We start from the raw sequence: 16434 nt of genomic DNA, 5'->3' as shown, positions 1-16434 counted from the left end.
GAGAAGCAGCACAGAAAGCACCGGCAGGGGGACCAGATGAGCCCGACATTTACATGTTTTCCCCAAATACTACACACCAACGTGTAATTTAACAACAGTCCGTGGCTTCCACACAGACATCTTTGTCCTGAGCAGAATATCTGCGAGAGTTTCATTAGCCAAAGTGCTGATCTCCTGGAAGACTGCAGCATAAAATAATTGCTCCAGATTAAGTTCAGTCTTAAATAAGACACTGGACCTAGGCAGGGAAAGCATCCAGCTTCAATTCCCTGCCTAGAATTACTCCCCTCCTTGAACAATTGCTCTTCAATCACTCTCGCTCCTTCTGTGAGCCTTGCCCAGGCTGATCACGGAGAACTTTGTGTTGGGTCCCGCATAGCTACTCAGGTCCAACCTCAGCTGAGATGCTTGCGATAGAGCAGAAGAGAGGGGCTTTAGTTCAAGCCTAACGAAGGCTGCGTAGAAGCCAGTTGGGTGAAACATTTGCCGACATCTTTTGTTATTAGAGCAATGCAAGCCTTTGGACCCTCCCATGCTTGTTGTTCATTCGGAAGAGGACTGCAAGACGACAGACCCCAAACATCTCCCAGGCATGCCCATTCTAATTCAAGAGCAAAAAGGAGCTACCACTGTTTGGTACTACTTCTTTGCCGGTTGTTTCCCTGAAACACTTGCAGAAATAATGCAACATCCAGCTCTCCTGCATTGCTCTAATAAGCTCTTTTATGGGCCACTCGCTTCTACCTCAGAAAAGTCACTTCTGAGTAGCAAAAATAACAAATGAATCCTCAGTATTCAGCAACAGAGAACAGATTGTATTTCATAGCCAGAGGAACAAAGGCCAGAGGGAATTATTGGTATTTTAGGGATAAGAAAAACTTACGAGATCTTTGAAAACAAGTAACCAAATAGAGGTAGAAACAGCCTAAAGTATGAGCTATTCTATGACAATATTCCCTGGGATCTACCCAGGACACTGATGCAAGGAAGCAACCTCCATACTCTCAAGTATCTTTCACTTCAATACAGACACACACACACACACACAAAAAATAAACCCCCCAAACCCACATAAAAACAAACTGGCCAGGCTTCATATATTCTCCCTTAGACCACAGGCTACAGCCATTCAAAAAGATTATACAGTATTTATTAAAAATATTATCAACTATTCGTGATGTTAAACTGATGTCACCGAACCCGACATTGCTACTGAAGGTGTTATAAGGTGCCCCAGATGAACTAATTCGTAATGAGATAAACACATAAATTTCAAGGGAAGCTGCCTGAAAACCACTAGCCTGAGAGTCACAGCATTTTTGAGGTATAAATACAAGCTTAATAAAAATACCTATAATCCAGAATGCAAGTCTTGGACTTCCACCTCTTCAAATGCCCCGATCATCAATGCACATTAAGTACATGCACTTTAGCAGAATACCAATATAAATTCATGTTATAGCTAAGGTTCTTTACTAACCTTTAACAGATTTTCTTCGATGAACTCACCTACTCCCTGCTTCAGACTATGCCAAAACATACAGCACCCAAACCAGGCTATGGCTGTCAGTGCCACAAGTCTACTCGCACTGCTTGAAATATCTCTTCTATTTTGAGCCTGTCTCCTACGACCTTGCTTTAACGCACCCTTGGTTTTGGACTAGAAGAGACAGTGAGAAATGATCCCTACGCACCCTTTACCACATGCCTCATGATTCTATAACCTTGCTTTCATGAGCCAAAATCCATCCAATGGATTAAGGGACTTGATTTATCCTTACTACAAGACTTTTTTTGGACATGTTTTATCAAGGGCTATCCCTCTGCTTTTAATGATTCGCAAGAGTGAATTAAGCAGGGTCTATGTTACTGACTTCTATCTTTTGTGTACTTACCTATTGCTTCAGTAGTGTTCAACACCTGCTGCAACTCCGGCAGCAAAGTCTCCTTACTGCAGTTCTGTGAGGCTCTTTAAGTGCGTAAGTCTACATACGTTGATCACACTCAAACTCTGAATTCCTGAAGAGACCTGAAGGAGAAGGGCCAGAGTTAATCTTGAGTACACTTCAGTGAGAAGGGTAAGGATCACTCCTCAGTATGATATGGAGGATATGATTTGATAGTAACTGCTTGAAAACACAACTTGATTCAAAGGAACAAGACCTTAGGAAAAATTCAGAGTGTCACTTAGAGAATTGCTTTTTTTTTTTTTTTTTTTAACAGTCCTTTCAGCTGCCAAGCAACAATGGCTCTTAAAATCTGTAAATCTGCTGCCTCTACTTTAGGATGTAGAACCGGATTACAGATGGGCCAGATTTCTTCCTGGTACACAGCAGAAAAGCTCCATTCTTAAGAATTTTGCAGAGATCCACTGTTACTTTTGCAAAGAATACTACATTAGGTATATTGATGTGCTATGAAACGCCAAGTTAAAATGTGGCACAATTGTTAAAATAAATGACCAAGTCCACACAGTATTGACTCAGTATCTTATTTGCTGCCAGTGTTTATCTGCACAAAAACCCAAAACACATTAATCCCATGGGTTGTTCCATTTATTAATGAGCCTTCCATTTTTGCTCACTCACACAAACGTGCAAGTACTTGAGAACTGCATTTAGTGAAGAACAATGATTCAGTCTAGCATAAGTGATAGATCAAGATACTCCAGCTACTGAAGTCTAGTAGATGTTATTGAAAACTATTCCTGTTATACCTGAAGTGTATAGTTGTAAGAGTTCTACAGAGCATACTGAAAATTGGCATAGGATCTCCCATGGCAATGGTTACAGAAAACACCTCTCACGCTGAAGAGCTGCTCTTGCAGATGTATATGCTATCTTCACAGCTGTATCAAGTTCACAGAAAAAGTACTTACATTTCCATTTACCCTTTGAGATACAGATGGGCTATGTACTTACTCTGCAGCAAAGCTCATGCAATAAGATACTCCAAACTTACTGGCACTAAAAGTTTTATTATTATAAGCAATACAAAAGCAAAACACAAGAAACTTTGTTTTATCCCACAACCATCATTCTCATTGTATATTATTATGACACACCATTTTTAAATTATGAATTTACAAACTCAGGCAACACAAAAGATGCAAGACATTACATAAGAGCACAAAGTGAGGAAGTAAGATTCTGACAATAACTTCTGATCAATTATGAGAAGCATTGTAACAAATGTGAAAGAATCAAATACTGCTCCAATGTAGCCTGCTAAGTTTAAGTACAATTGTGCAAAGTGAGGCATAATTCTTTTGTGATCGTTAAATTTTTTCATTAAAATAACCATGATAGCAACCATCCATACTTACAGAAATATTTTTGATTATAATTTAATAAGGATCATGACACTTAAAAACTTTCAGAAAATAGAATCAAATTTGACTTACACATTTACAAGCAGGAAAGAGGACAGAAGTGAATAAAGCATTACTCTTGCTACAAATAAGGAATTTTAGACCAAGATTTTTAAAGATAGCATTTTAAAAATTGTCTGCTTTCAAGTGAATTCAGGCCATTAGTTCTACTCTAATTTTTACAAGGCTTATCCCATGCCAAGAATTTCCTGCAGAATTCAGCTGTAGGATGTTATAAGAAACATCACATGTCATCTGGCAGAAGATATGTCTACACAGGCAAATGACTATGTTCAAATGCATGGAGTCCTTTTTTAAAAAAAATACAAATTCTGGCCTGGCTGGGAAATCTTGACACATACAGTAGATCCTTGCCAATGGATATTGAACAGAAAAGAAATGGGGTCACGCTCTATCACATACAAAGGGCTGGTTTAAATCAAGAATGCAAAAGGTTTCATTTTGCAAAATCTTAATTATGAAATGTCAGTGATTAGTACAGTTAAGTTAAATGCAAAAATAAAGTATACTAAATAACCCAAGGCACATTTGTCAATGCAATATATTTCTCTCTCTGCTCCATTGTAAATTCATTTATTCCAGCATATCAGTGATCTTAGTAACTCATTTAAATGGTCAAAGCTCTCCTGTATTCCTAAGTGCAAAACATAAATCATAGCTTCAGACCACTGTTTACCAGAGTGTTCCAACTGCTCAAGATTCACCACATTTTCAAAACTCGCTCATGAGACGTTGCAATTCATTTTACAGGCAGGAGCTGAAATGACATCACACAGTCTATAAGCCAGCTGGAGGGGGCCATCCAGACTTTGCCCTGACGAATTTTCTCTGGCTTGAATTTAGAAGACACATCATAGATTACATATTGAGTGCAAAATCTCTGGTCAGAAGTAGATTCTGCATGGTATGCCACCGTGTTGATTGTCTGCGTCACATCACTGTCTGGTTTTGGCTGCCTAACCAGAATTTGTCCTCCTGCTGCTTTGACCAGCTCCACAAGATCACTCTTCTGCTGACGGTTGAAAGACCCCAAAAAATAGAAGTAGCATCCATCAAACAACTTAGGCAGCTAAGTGGAAGGAAAAAAAAAAGTTTTAATACAGGACTTCACGACTGAGCACACAGGAAAAAAGTGGAAAGCAACAATCAGTGCCTACAAAAAAATAAAATTTAAAATAGCCAACGCTGGAAGCTAGAACAGTAACTTAACATGTAAGGTCCTCAGTATAAGTATGCAATCAAGAAAAGCTTGCTTACGTGGTAAATTCTTGCTTATGTTTAAATATTTTCCAGCACAACAAGGTTTGAACTATGAGCTAGGAATATTTACAGCTACTGTTACAATACATTTAATGAATTTCTCCAGTGTAATCTAGAAAGTAACCAGAAATTAAGCCAGTTAAATATAAAAGTGGCCCTATATGGAAACAAGAAGTAATAAAAACATTTTTCTCTCGACTCTCAGATAATTTCAACAAGGTTCTAAAGCTGAGCAGAGAAGGCCAAAGCAGCATCACTTCCTGTCCCATACAGCTTCTTCCATGAATGTAATACAGCATTCCCTCTGACAAGGTTATAGCAACATATCCACTAATAGAGAAAAATGACAGCTTTATGGGTGTTCGCAGTTCTTTCAATCACCTTGCACATAATCAAATTTCTGTACAAGACCACATTAAAATTTTACATCTACTGCACATGTGGCAAAGGGCAAAAATGTATGAACCAAAGGTCATTAAGATAATCTGTCTCAAGCAATAAAACCCACCAGCTGTTCTCTGTTGAGCCGGCCTCTTTGTGGGCCACCTTGGATTTCATACTTCTCTTCTTGTTCTCGTACTGTGGTTTGTAGACAGGCTTGTACCCCTACAAAAACCACAATAAGGTAGGCAAAGATTAGAGATCCCATGTTTTAACAGAGGCTTGCATGTCATTTTAGGGACTAAAGAGTTGCACTAAAATAAAAGGATTACCCACAATGCAAAACATAGCATCAAGGCTTGTGTGCTTCAGCAATTTGCTTTTAAACTTGAAAAAATTTACAACAGTGGTTGAAGATGCAAGTTAGATGGAAAGAAGCAGTATCACACTAAAATCAGTGCTGTAAACACTAGGAATTATTAGCTTTTTCCTCTTATCCACTAAAGGTCAACCACTTAATGTCAAATGTCAAATTGCTGATCATTTGGAAGCTTAAAGCCAGCATGTAGAACCAACTCCACAGTTATGAAATGGAAGCAATTGCCTGATAAAGAGCAATTACAAAGCAAGCACAAAGCTGTTTCCGAACAGCTATGGCCTCAAATAACAAATCAGAAGGGATTTCAAGGTCTCCAAGATCAGCACAAACTGAAGATTTATGCTAGGGTTTAACAGTGGCATTCATTTTTGTTACCACTGCTGCATAATTAGATTGTCTTTTAGAGTCAACGTGTTTTTACCTTGTTTTAAGGCTAGTTGTTTTTTCCAATACAGAATGCGCTGATGCTAATGTATCGCTAACATCAGTTAAATGTACTACCTGACCTCACTTTGGAAAGAGAAATTGCTGTGGTCACCCATTCAAGGATGGAACATTTTGCCTGCACATACATTGCACTCATTAACAAAAATTACCCAAGAAAGTTAGCAAAGCTGATTTTGAAAACTGTTCCATGAGGATTTACAATGTTGTTGTAGTTGTAACTTTTAAAGTAGTACCTCACTCCTTGCACAGCATTTCTTATTCAGGCAACTTATTTCCACTATGCAGATACAAAACCCATGGTATCTAAAAAAATACAAACTGAACAAAATCAGAAGTAAAATGTAGGGGATTGATTCTAAAAAGGAAGAAAGCCCAAGACTATGAAGAGAAGTATCACTGACAAAGGTACTCGGATACCATGGCAATAAGTAGCCAATAGATAGGAATATCTAATCTGGAGAGATCTTGAAAGCCCACCGTTAGTAATTTACTACCAGTTCATACACACTCAGAAAATGCAATGGGAATTCATATTTTAGTTACTAGAAGTCCTCCAATGTACTTACATCAAAAAAAGATAAATGGATACAGAAAACCACAACTGGCTGAATACTATGGCAAATATCTCCCTCCATGTACAAGTATCAGATTGATTATTTGCACTTGTTCATTCCTTCAAAGAAAATTAACATGAACTAGAAGGGCAAACTAGTCATGTATTTTCCAGAAAAGCAACTTACGTATTCATTATTGATAACAGCAATGAATACTGATAACTTATTTTCAAAGTACTCATAACTCAAAAATAAATCTAAAAGTTATTTCAGTTGTTTTTTTTTAATTTTTTTATCATCACAACTCAACAAGACTTCCTGTGTCAATTTGCCTCTTACACAGCTATTCTTTCCTTCCAAGAAAATACAAATGTTAATGGGTGCCACTTACAATAAAGGAAAAACGGTCTCATCTAGTCTTAAGAACAGAACTGTCCATTCATTAAAAGCATGTTTTATTTCAGTCTACCATCAAAAGCTCAATTTCAATGACTTTCACTACAGACCTGAGGTTTTTATACGAGTACATCACAAATGGAGCATCCAGTGCCAGCATCAGTAAGTGAAGCAAATGTGATAACAAAAGTAATAAAAGGTTGAATGAATACGAAAGACTACAATGTGTTTCTGTACTGCTACTTGCCTGAAAAAAAAAATTAAGTCATGAAAGTGACTAATGTTAGTGGAATGTCTGTTAGAAAATGCAAAATAGGTTACGTCTGTTTTGCATACATATATCTGTCCATTTCACACTGCCAAGACCTCCAAGGAATCTGTACGCCTCAGAGTTCCTTGTCACACATAATGACAATCCTCCAAGAGAGCAAGAAGAGAGACACATCTACATGTGTCCTCTTTTCATTGTGTCTATAAGAACCACAAAATAAACATTTGTTTCCTTGAAAAACTGGAAATATGCAAACAGACCATTTGTCCAGCCAGTGTCTGCATGATCAGCATTAATTTTAACTTTTCTGAGCCAGCTAGAATCAGAACAGATCTGTGTCTTAACAGATTTGTGACACAAAAGCTATGTATTACAGATAGGATAAAAAGCCATGAACATAAGTTCTCAGTGCCCAGGTGTTTAATGAAAATATGTTAAGCAGCAACACTGTTAGGCCTACACACACACCCCCCTTTGTGGAGCAACAGACTCCACATTTTTTTTGGTGATGGAAAAATAGTACATTTTCAGTTCCCGAACATATTTTTCATGCAACATGCAGAAGCAGAACTTGCTCTGACTCATGGGTCTTGTCATATTTGATAGATAAGAACAAATGCTTTTTGGAACCATTGTGCTCAGGGACATTTCAAGCAGTCCCATCAAACACTTTGTCTACATGCAGGTAGCAAAAGAATAAAGAAAGTCATTGGAATCCTCGAGCTCAGAAGAGGTGGTTCAACATAGTTCATGGCAATCTTATCATCAACAGCACAACTAATCTGTAGTAAGAGTATCACTTGGAAAGAGACAAGACAACACAGACAGGGTAACAGCGAAAGGAGAGCCTTAGGCACAAGGAAATGAGGCAAACGGCATGTCATGTCTTATCAGAATCACAGTATAGCTATACAGTCAGAAAACTGATACAGTTAGCAACCAATGTTCGAGGAAGGTGCTTACAACCCTAAGGTGAACAGTCAAGGAATATCTATCCATGGAGGAAGGCTTCCTAACTAGAAAAAAGAAGCTAAAATAATTTAAGTGATAGAGACCAATATGTCCTTTAACTGCAGACTTTGTTCAGGCTGATTTCTTCCCCAAGTTGCTCATTTCTCTTCAGCAACTCCTGCATAGTAGGAAGAGATTTTGTATTAAAGAATTAAAGGATTCACATACCGTAATAAAAAAAAGAAATCAACGAAACAAAAAAGGGGAATATCCCCCTGTTCTCATATTTGACATAAAATGACAGAGGGCTCAAGCTGTGTTTCTACCTAATTCATTATGCATTTGTCTAAACAAAAGTTTCTTATTTGCCCATTATTTCCCTCCCTCTCCACACAAAACTTAGTGTTAAGTCACTTGCTTCTAGATCACTAATTCTGCATTATCATTTTCAGATACAGTGACTGCAACTGGACGTAATAGTCCAAGTGAGGTTCTCAAAGACAGCATAATCAGCTTTGGTTGCGTTACAGTGTCATTTGGAAGCACCAGGCATGTAAGCCTTAACATTCTTCTAATAGATGGTACAACCACCACAAGATGACCTTGTGCTAAAACCCCTCAATTTCACACTTAAGAGGAGGGATACAAACAGAAGATTAGAGCATACTGTAGGCCCTTCCAACTTTTTTCTTTTTTTTTTTTTTTAGAGCTGGGGATTTTATTTTGACAACTGAGTGCTAAACTTAGTTCACTCAGTAAAGCCCAGGTCTTTTTCTTGAGTAGGCATTATTAATTTTAAAGCTGCTAACATGTGTAAGTGGCTGGATACATGACAGTTCCCATTTAATAGTCTCTCCATCCAACTGAGTGTCATCCTTATTAAGAGGACATATAAAAGGAAATAAAATTCCATACTGTACTCAAAGGTATATCACTCCGCTACTTTTACAGGGACATTTCCAGAAGCTCTGTTGACCTTACAGCACTAATATTTAAGCCAGAGGTATAGCAGCCTTTGGCTTCAAACAGGAGCCATGTTAAATTGATTCCCAGAACTCCTGAGATTACAGACTCTCATTTGTACAGCACTGTATTGAAAAGCCACCAGGGAGAACTTGATGCCAAGACACTGGTCAAACGAATGCACTAAAAAAAAAAAATTGCTATTATCCTAATTAAAAAGTGATCAGGACACCATCAATACTATGCCATCTCCCTTCTGAAACTGAGATGGACATCTTAAGTACTTATGCAAAAAAAATTTCAGAACAGGACTGAATCTCAGAAAGACAAAGCCATCTTTAAAGAAGCTGTCTGAAAATGGAGGGGAAAGTAAACTTACTTTTGAGAGGACACCTGTAATTTTAGGAGGGGGTAGAGATCACGGTTGTATTGTTTTCCTTCCCACATTTGCAGTCTGTGCATTCTTTACAGGCAAGCCTGACTAAAAATCTAGTCTATTCTGTTATAACAAAGTAAGACCATTCAACTCGCTCAGCATCTCCGCCAATCTGGATTTATTCCTTGATACCATTGCCAATAAGAGCTGTGGACGTTCTAGGTTTGAGGTTGATCAAGTTTATTCATTTAACATGTTCTCTTCCCTAGAGAGAAGAGGGTGATTATTGCAACTACACTTTAATGGCCATTTAGTTTAATAATAGTAGTTGGATCAATTACCCACAAAAGGGTAAGACTTGTACCAAGGCAAGTAGCATTTTTCCATTTCACATGGACCAGAGCTGTTTTGCAATGCCCAGTTCAAGTGTGCAAGCACTCATTAATAAAGCTTGCCTGACGGAAGGCCATACTGGGGCAAGACTGCATGTGCAGAGGGGTCATGCAAGGTTCTTCCCTAGAAATACAGAACATTAGAAGCTTAAAAGCCTCTTAAATAGCTGCTTTCACAGTTGCAACTTGTAGATATAAAACAAGATCATTTGCACCAAATTCTAGCAAAAACCAAGCCTGCATTAAGGTCCCTAGAAAATACTGCAGAAAAAGGTTTTAGCTTAATAGAACCGCAGTTTAGCTTGATGCCACCACATTTGGCAAGGAGAATACTGCTCTTCTTTTTTTTCCCCCTCATTAGCAAGATCAGTAAAGCATCACTGCTTACACGGATCCTTATTACCTCACTGAACAGCTGTCCTTACCTTTTCACCTTCCAGTATATAAGGAGCAAGCAGGTTAAAAGGGTGCCCACTCTAACGGTATCGTTAATTGACCTTTGATACAACTGTAGCTACTAGTACTGGAAATAAAGAAATCATTATTTGCAAAATTTAAGATCAGAGCCCTGTAATACTTATTCATGAAAGTCTTATTGGTTTATAATGAAACTAACTGCATCAGCAAAAACAATTTAAACAGGATGAAGTACAAAAAGATCTGGTTGCCAAGAACAAGTTGTAATCACCCACAGATACCCAGGGGTAGCTCTCAGTAACTCAATTAGCCTTAGTGGAGTTTTGTTGGATTTGCATTAATAAAGCAAAGAGCAGGGGTTAGTCCCAAAAATCTCTTAGAACAGCTAACAGTAATTTAGAAATACATGATAGCAACAAAGAAGATAAAATACTACACATCCAAGATCTAGTAGAGATTGCAGCTGAAACTTCCTCAGCTCAGTCTGCACTGGGTTTTAAGACTTACGTGCAGATTGAGTAAAGCTTGATGAGATTATTTTCCTAGAAAAGGAAGAAATCTGGACTGAGAGAAAGCCTTCGGGGAATTTGGCATGGCTAGCTTCAGTTTGCTTTCATCAACAGCACTATTGGTCTCTGCTACAGCACAGCAAAGAATTTTTATACTGTCTCTTAGATGCTTATAAACTAACTTTAGAATCACAGATTTTCATGGAGGAAGGTATAGATCTCATTTGGTGAGACAAGAGCAGTCCGTTTTTCCAACACATGGAAATGACACAAGATGCTGCAGAGACTAAAATGAATCTGCTTAAGAATGGTAGTTAACAAGTTAATCCAGGTGATATTTATTAAACATAATGGAGCAGATGCTGAGGAAGTCCTTAAACATCAATTCCCAGAAGCTAGGAGCATGTAATATGAAAATCATTACCTCACTTAAAGACCCAAGTGTCCTATCTTCTTTAAGAAACCACTTTGCCACAGCTGTTTTCTAGACTGATCAAAGTGACTGGAGGTAGCCATTCCTAAGGTGCAGAAGTCAGGTTAAATTCCACTGAGAGTGCTCATCCTCTGGATCCTGTCACATGCTTTTAAATGAATGAGGTAGTATTTCCCATCCTTTTCCTTACAATGGGCTTCCTTAATGCAATGTTTTCTTCAAACCAAAAGTGAATTACAGTAAAAAGACTCTCTAAATATGAAAAAAATGAGTGTCTGGATGACACAGAACAGAGGGAGCAGTGGAAACACGGTTTCCTTTTCCTCTAGGCCTTACTTCAAATCAGCCCACTTCCTAGCTCTGCAGACAAAGGCAAACACCACATTTAAGACATTCTCACCCCCCTTTTCTCCTCTGCAAACCCCAGCAGCTTCACAGTCTGAATTTGTGCCGACTTTGAAGCACAACTGTTTCCCTCATCCTTTCCAGAAGGTGCAGACACTGTGGGAGTGCAGAAGTTCAGACCCTGTGCATGTGAAACACTCCCCTCAGCTATACACCCAATACAACTAGAACATGCATATGCATATTAGAGATTTCTACCATCTCCCACAGAGCTGTGAGTCCTTTTGTAGAAGGAGGCAGTTGAAGTAAGTCTCCAACTACAAAACAAGCATGAAACTCCAGGGATCAAAAGTTTTGAGCTGTTTTAAGGAGGAAGGGCTTTGCCGAGTATCAGCCTGTTATCTAAAAGATGTTTATGTATGGAAGAGAGACAGTCCAGCCTGAGAAGCAGTCAGCTCAAACAGCTTTGCACTTCCCTTGTCTAATAGACTAAACAAGGATGGGCATATTGCTCCAAGAGATTCAGAAAGATGTTTTGGCCTTGAAATGTCAGTCATGCCATCCACTAGCTCTTCCAGTCAACTCCCAGTTGTTCTGAGTCCTTACAGGAAAAGCAGGGGTTTTTTGCATTCTTTTAAACGATCAGAGCTGAATCATTGCTGCTGCTCCAGGAAAGCAAAACAAATGAAGGAATAAGCAATCAGATGCTTAAAATTCTGCCAGATACTTCACTGCGAAGACTGACACAAGCTTGTTTCAATGCATATCGTTACCGAGATCATTTTTCATCCCCTGCTTTAACAGATGACAATCAGTTTAAGAAAAAACAAGCTGAAAAGCTATTAAAGACTTCTGCTGGTTTTAATTACACTATTCTATGCTCTACAAAAAGCATAGAGGAAATACAGTAATACTTCAATCTTTGTCTCAGCCTACTTGCAGAAGGATAATGATATGCTACTTTGTGCCCTATTACCGTCCCAGAAATAATGAAGGCAATAAAATAATGAAACCAATGAAAGATATGGCCAAGGGCAAGGAGCACAGCGACAACAGTGTCAATTGAATTCTATGCTGCTTTGAAAGTGGATATATTGCTGATGATGTATTATATATGAAAAATACAGAACTGCAATGGGTAAGGTGAATTTTTTCTTCTGTGAAGATCTTGTATTGCACAGTGATGACATGCTTTCATCCTCACCTTCTACCTGAAGACAAAAGGGAACCCCAAAACTAAAGATATATATTTAAATCTTGGTGCTCTAATACTTAGAGGCCTTACATTCAGCTCAAACTCTGCTGGAAAATTCCACATTACCTCTCTACTGATACTAATGGATGCTGTATCTGTGTGTATAGACACACGTAAACAGAAGCACCGTAGACTTATACAGGAGAAGGAAATCGCTTTTTATGAGAGAAACACAGCTTGAAAGCCTGCTATAATGGAAAAGTTAACATAAGAAATACACTCTTAAATGAAATACTGTTTTTTGCAAGGATGCAATGTTTTTTTAAAAAGTGGTATAATTATGTGTAGGCTATAAATATAACTTTACAAATAACAGTCAAATGCAGCTTACCTTGTAGTAAGAAAAAAAAAAATTCAAATACTCACTTATGCATAGTCAGCATTTCATTAAGTGCTACACTGAGCTTTGTTTTTTCATATATTTCAGTGAAGTTTTGAACATGAATTTACTTTAAGTCAACGGTTTAGAACACTGAACTATAAGCAACTCCTTCAATTTATTTGCAGTGGCTTTGACAGAAGTAAGCCAGAATATGCACACAGTTTTGGAAGTTTATTCGCATCACATTTAAGGAAACTTATCCAAATAGAAGTCAAAAAGCCATGATAAAGGCAGAAATTATGGAAAAGAAAAGCAAAGACCTCTTTTTCCTAGACAAATGTTCCATCAGCAGGAGTCCCATTATTTGTTATAACAATCTTTAACTTGTAATGACTCTGAAGAAGACTAATAACAGACTGGTGGGAACAGATGGAGTGGTGCTGTTAATTATAGGCACTTAGCTGCATCAGACCCCATGAGTTATTACTAACATTTCCCACTAGGGAGGAGAATCACTCGCTTTTAAGTAGTATGTTGCTTACTAAGCTGGGAGCGTTAGCAGTCAGGGTTGTAACTAATCAGTACTAACAACATAAAATAAAACTCAGCTGCAAACAAAAAATATGAAAATATTTCCTGAATAACCCCCACACTATCTTATTTATTTTTTTCTTTTCCAATCAGTTCTAAATATGAAAGTTCTTCCACAATGATTTAAACTCAGGTCTCACTACTTAAACTTCCCTACCACTCAGCTAAAGTTTTCTAAGCAGCTGATTAGCAATAAGATAAAATGAAAGAAAGGGAAACCACCCTAGCACATATGATAGAGAATATGCAGACCTCCCGAACTGAGCAAAGCCAAGAAACCACAAAGTGATTCACCACAGAAACAGATTATTCAGTCTTAAACAGGATATCATTCCAGAGCACCTGAATACACCCTTTCCAATTACACAACCCAAACATCGCCTCTAGGCCTTCTGAGTTTCCTGCTGCATTCCTACCTCCAAACAGGAAACCATCTCCCTTCTGCTTATCAACAAAGTGTCTGGAGGTTATTAAATCCATCTGCTTGCTTAAGCATAAACAGCATTTCTCCGTGTTACATATTCAATAAGAAGCTACTCCTATTTTTAAGAATCACAGTACAAAGACAACACAACTTTTTCCTTTTGCAAATGCTTATAAGGCCATGAACAGAAGCCACTGCAGGTGCTGCAGAAAACATTTCTGAGGGGATACTAATTCAACAGACCCTTTAGAAGAAGCAGGGAACAAGTCCATTGACTATCTGGAAGCCAAATGAACACTCTGAAAAAGAGTCCAATGTTCAAAGACTCTGATGATGTGCCTTATTTGAAAAACTACTATGCATCTTCTGAAGCTTTAAGCAGTGCCTTCATAAACATTAGTGACTGGAAAATTTAGACTGTTAAAGAATCCTTATATTCTGATGTTTAGTCACACAGTAGAAGACTAGAATGAAATTTGTCTGTGAGTTTTCCATGGATAATTAACTCATTTGTAGTGTACTTATTAGCTAAAAGGACTTAGCCATAAAGGTCAAGGGGAAGAAGATGGCTTTTACAGCTACTGTGAAAGCAGATACTAAGAAATACATTAGAAACAACGAATAAAAAGCAGAATTTGGGGTGTAATTCTACAGAACATCTGTACAAAAAAGCATGTACTGTATAAAACCTAATTACAGATTGCATGAAAGATGACATAAAAACTACTTGCATGTTAAGGGGACACTATGCAAGTCATCTTTCCCTGGAGGTTACTATTTTAGTTGAAGAGTACTCCAGTCTGCAGGGCTGGCATATACAGAAATGGGTATCAAAAGTTACATATACATTTGATCTGCCTGAGCCTATGATTGCATAAAGCAATTTTCTCAACAAGTAGAGAACTTTAGTGGAAAGTACAAACAGGGGTTTATGAACAGCTGACAGCCTAGCTTCAGTTAGAAGTTGTAACTTTCAACCGATCTCAGCTTACATGTAAATAGGCAACACCTTACCTTCCTACAGGCCTTGATCACATACACCAAGCAAGCAAAAGTTTCCTATCAATTTCAATGGAAGCTGCTTATAAGAAATCCAAGATCTTCACACATTCCTTCCTCCTCTCCCAGGATATTTTCTCTAGTCTTCCAAATCACTCCTAATGTAGCAATGAACAAATTCACTCCTAACTGATACTCAGGGTGTGACCTACCTGATACATCTAATAATGAAATGCACACATTTGCCAAGGAAGGAGTAATTGTATTTAATTAAATCTCTTGTCATTCAGGAGGTTAAAAAACAAAACCCTCACACAATATCAATACTAGCTTAACATAACAAGGCAGTTGTTGAAAAAGAAAGTTTTCTCTGGAATCCCATCTACAATTTCTGGTTAAAAAGCCCAAAGAATCCCATATATTTAATACTTACATTCAAACTTGAGGACCCAACATCCAGTCAGAACAGCCATCATGCATTTGACAGTACTTGGCATTGGAACATCAGGGATAACAAGGTGAGTTACTAGGAGAAAGATTACATCAGTAGAACTAAGAGCACATAAAAATCAGAACCATGCCTGGCTGTAAAGCAATCAATCACTATTTAAAGAATAAACAGACTATAATAATTTATCAACCACTTTTTCCAGCACAAGTATGTGATTTTTTGAGACTAAGATACGAGTAAGTAGAAGCACTATTAGAAATTTTGTGGGTTTCAACATATACTTGCTGTGAAAAAGGGAAGTCACGTTTTTATAGTTCTAAGCTAACACTTAAATCTTCGGAGGAGGCTCTGGTTTATAGAATAGTACATTTTTTCAATCCTTTTAAAGTTATATTTAACTCTGACAGGAATCTTACTATGGGATCTCACTGCTTTAACATAAAGCTAACAGAACTCAACTCACAACTCTGGAATAGTAATCAGGGTGTAAAAGATGGTGGGGGAAAATTACCTTAGCATTCCTTCCACAAGAAGGAAAAGCAGCACTCCAAAGAAAAACTAACAGGAGGGATTAAGACAATGTTTCCCTCCACAAAAAAGGAACAAAAAATCCCCCAAGCCCCATAATTTGGCTCCATCATCTTAATGAAGAACAAAATTTGAAGGAAGGTAGCACGTGAGAAGAAATTTGTCAACTTTTAGTCAATGACATGCTCCTTCTAAAGGCACTATCTGCCTAAAACTCACTTCTGGAAGACAAAAGCCTTACAGGATATCTCATATGAGCAGAGACCTTAAAGTTGCAAAAGACCTAAAAGAAGTGTAAAGAAAAGAGGTCTTTGAGGAGGACTTAGGGATTTTAAATAACAGACAATATACTGTCAAACTGTGGCTCCCCTAGAAGTCTCCTGCCTCAGTAACCAGGCA

The 16434-nt window shown here is 37.9% G+C and overlaps 1 protein-coding gene across 2 annotated transcripts in view; it reads right to left on the bottom strand.

Annotated features, from left to right (window-relative positions):
- Positions 1-2957: 2957 nt before the first annotated feature.
- BARD1 (BRCA1 associated RING domain 1) overlaps positions 2958-16434 on the bottom strand; it is a 46184-nt gene continuing 32707 nt past the window's right edge. For both annotated transcript variants that reach the window (XM_030019056.1, XM_030019055.2), the window contains 3 exons: positions 15490-15582; positions 5160-5257; positions 2958-4460 (listed from right to left, as the gene is read on the bottom strand). In XM_030019056.1, coding sequence (XP_029874916.1) covers positions 4131-4460; positions 5160-5257; positions 15490-15582 — 521 coding nt within the window. In that variant the 3' untranslated portion in view covers positions 2958-4130. The remainder of the gene's footprint in view (positions 4461-5159; positions 5258-15489; positions 15583-16434) is intronic.

This window comes from Aquila chrysaetos, chromosome 6 (assembly GCF_900496995.4).
Source record: "Aquila chrysaetos chrysaetos chromosome 6, bAquChr1.4, whole genome shotgun sequence".
NCBI lineage: Eukaryota > Metazoa > Chordata > Aves > Accipitriformes > Accipitridae > Aquila > Aquila chrysaetos.
This window is presented reverse-complemented; position numbering and strand designations above follow the sequence as displayed.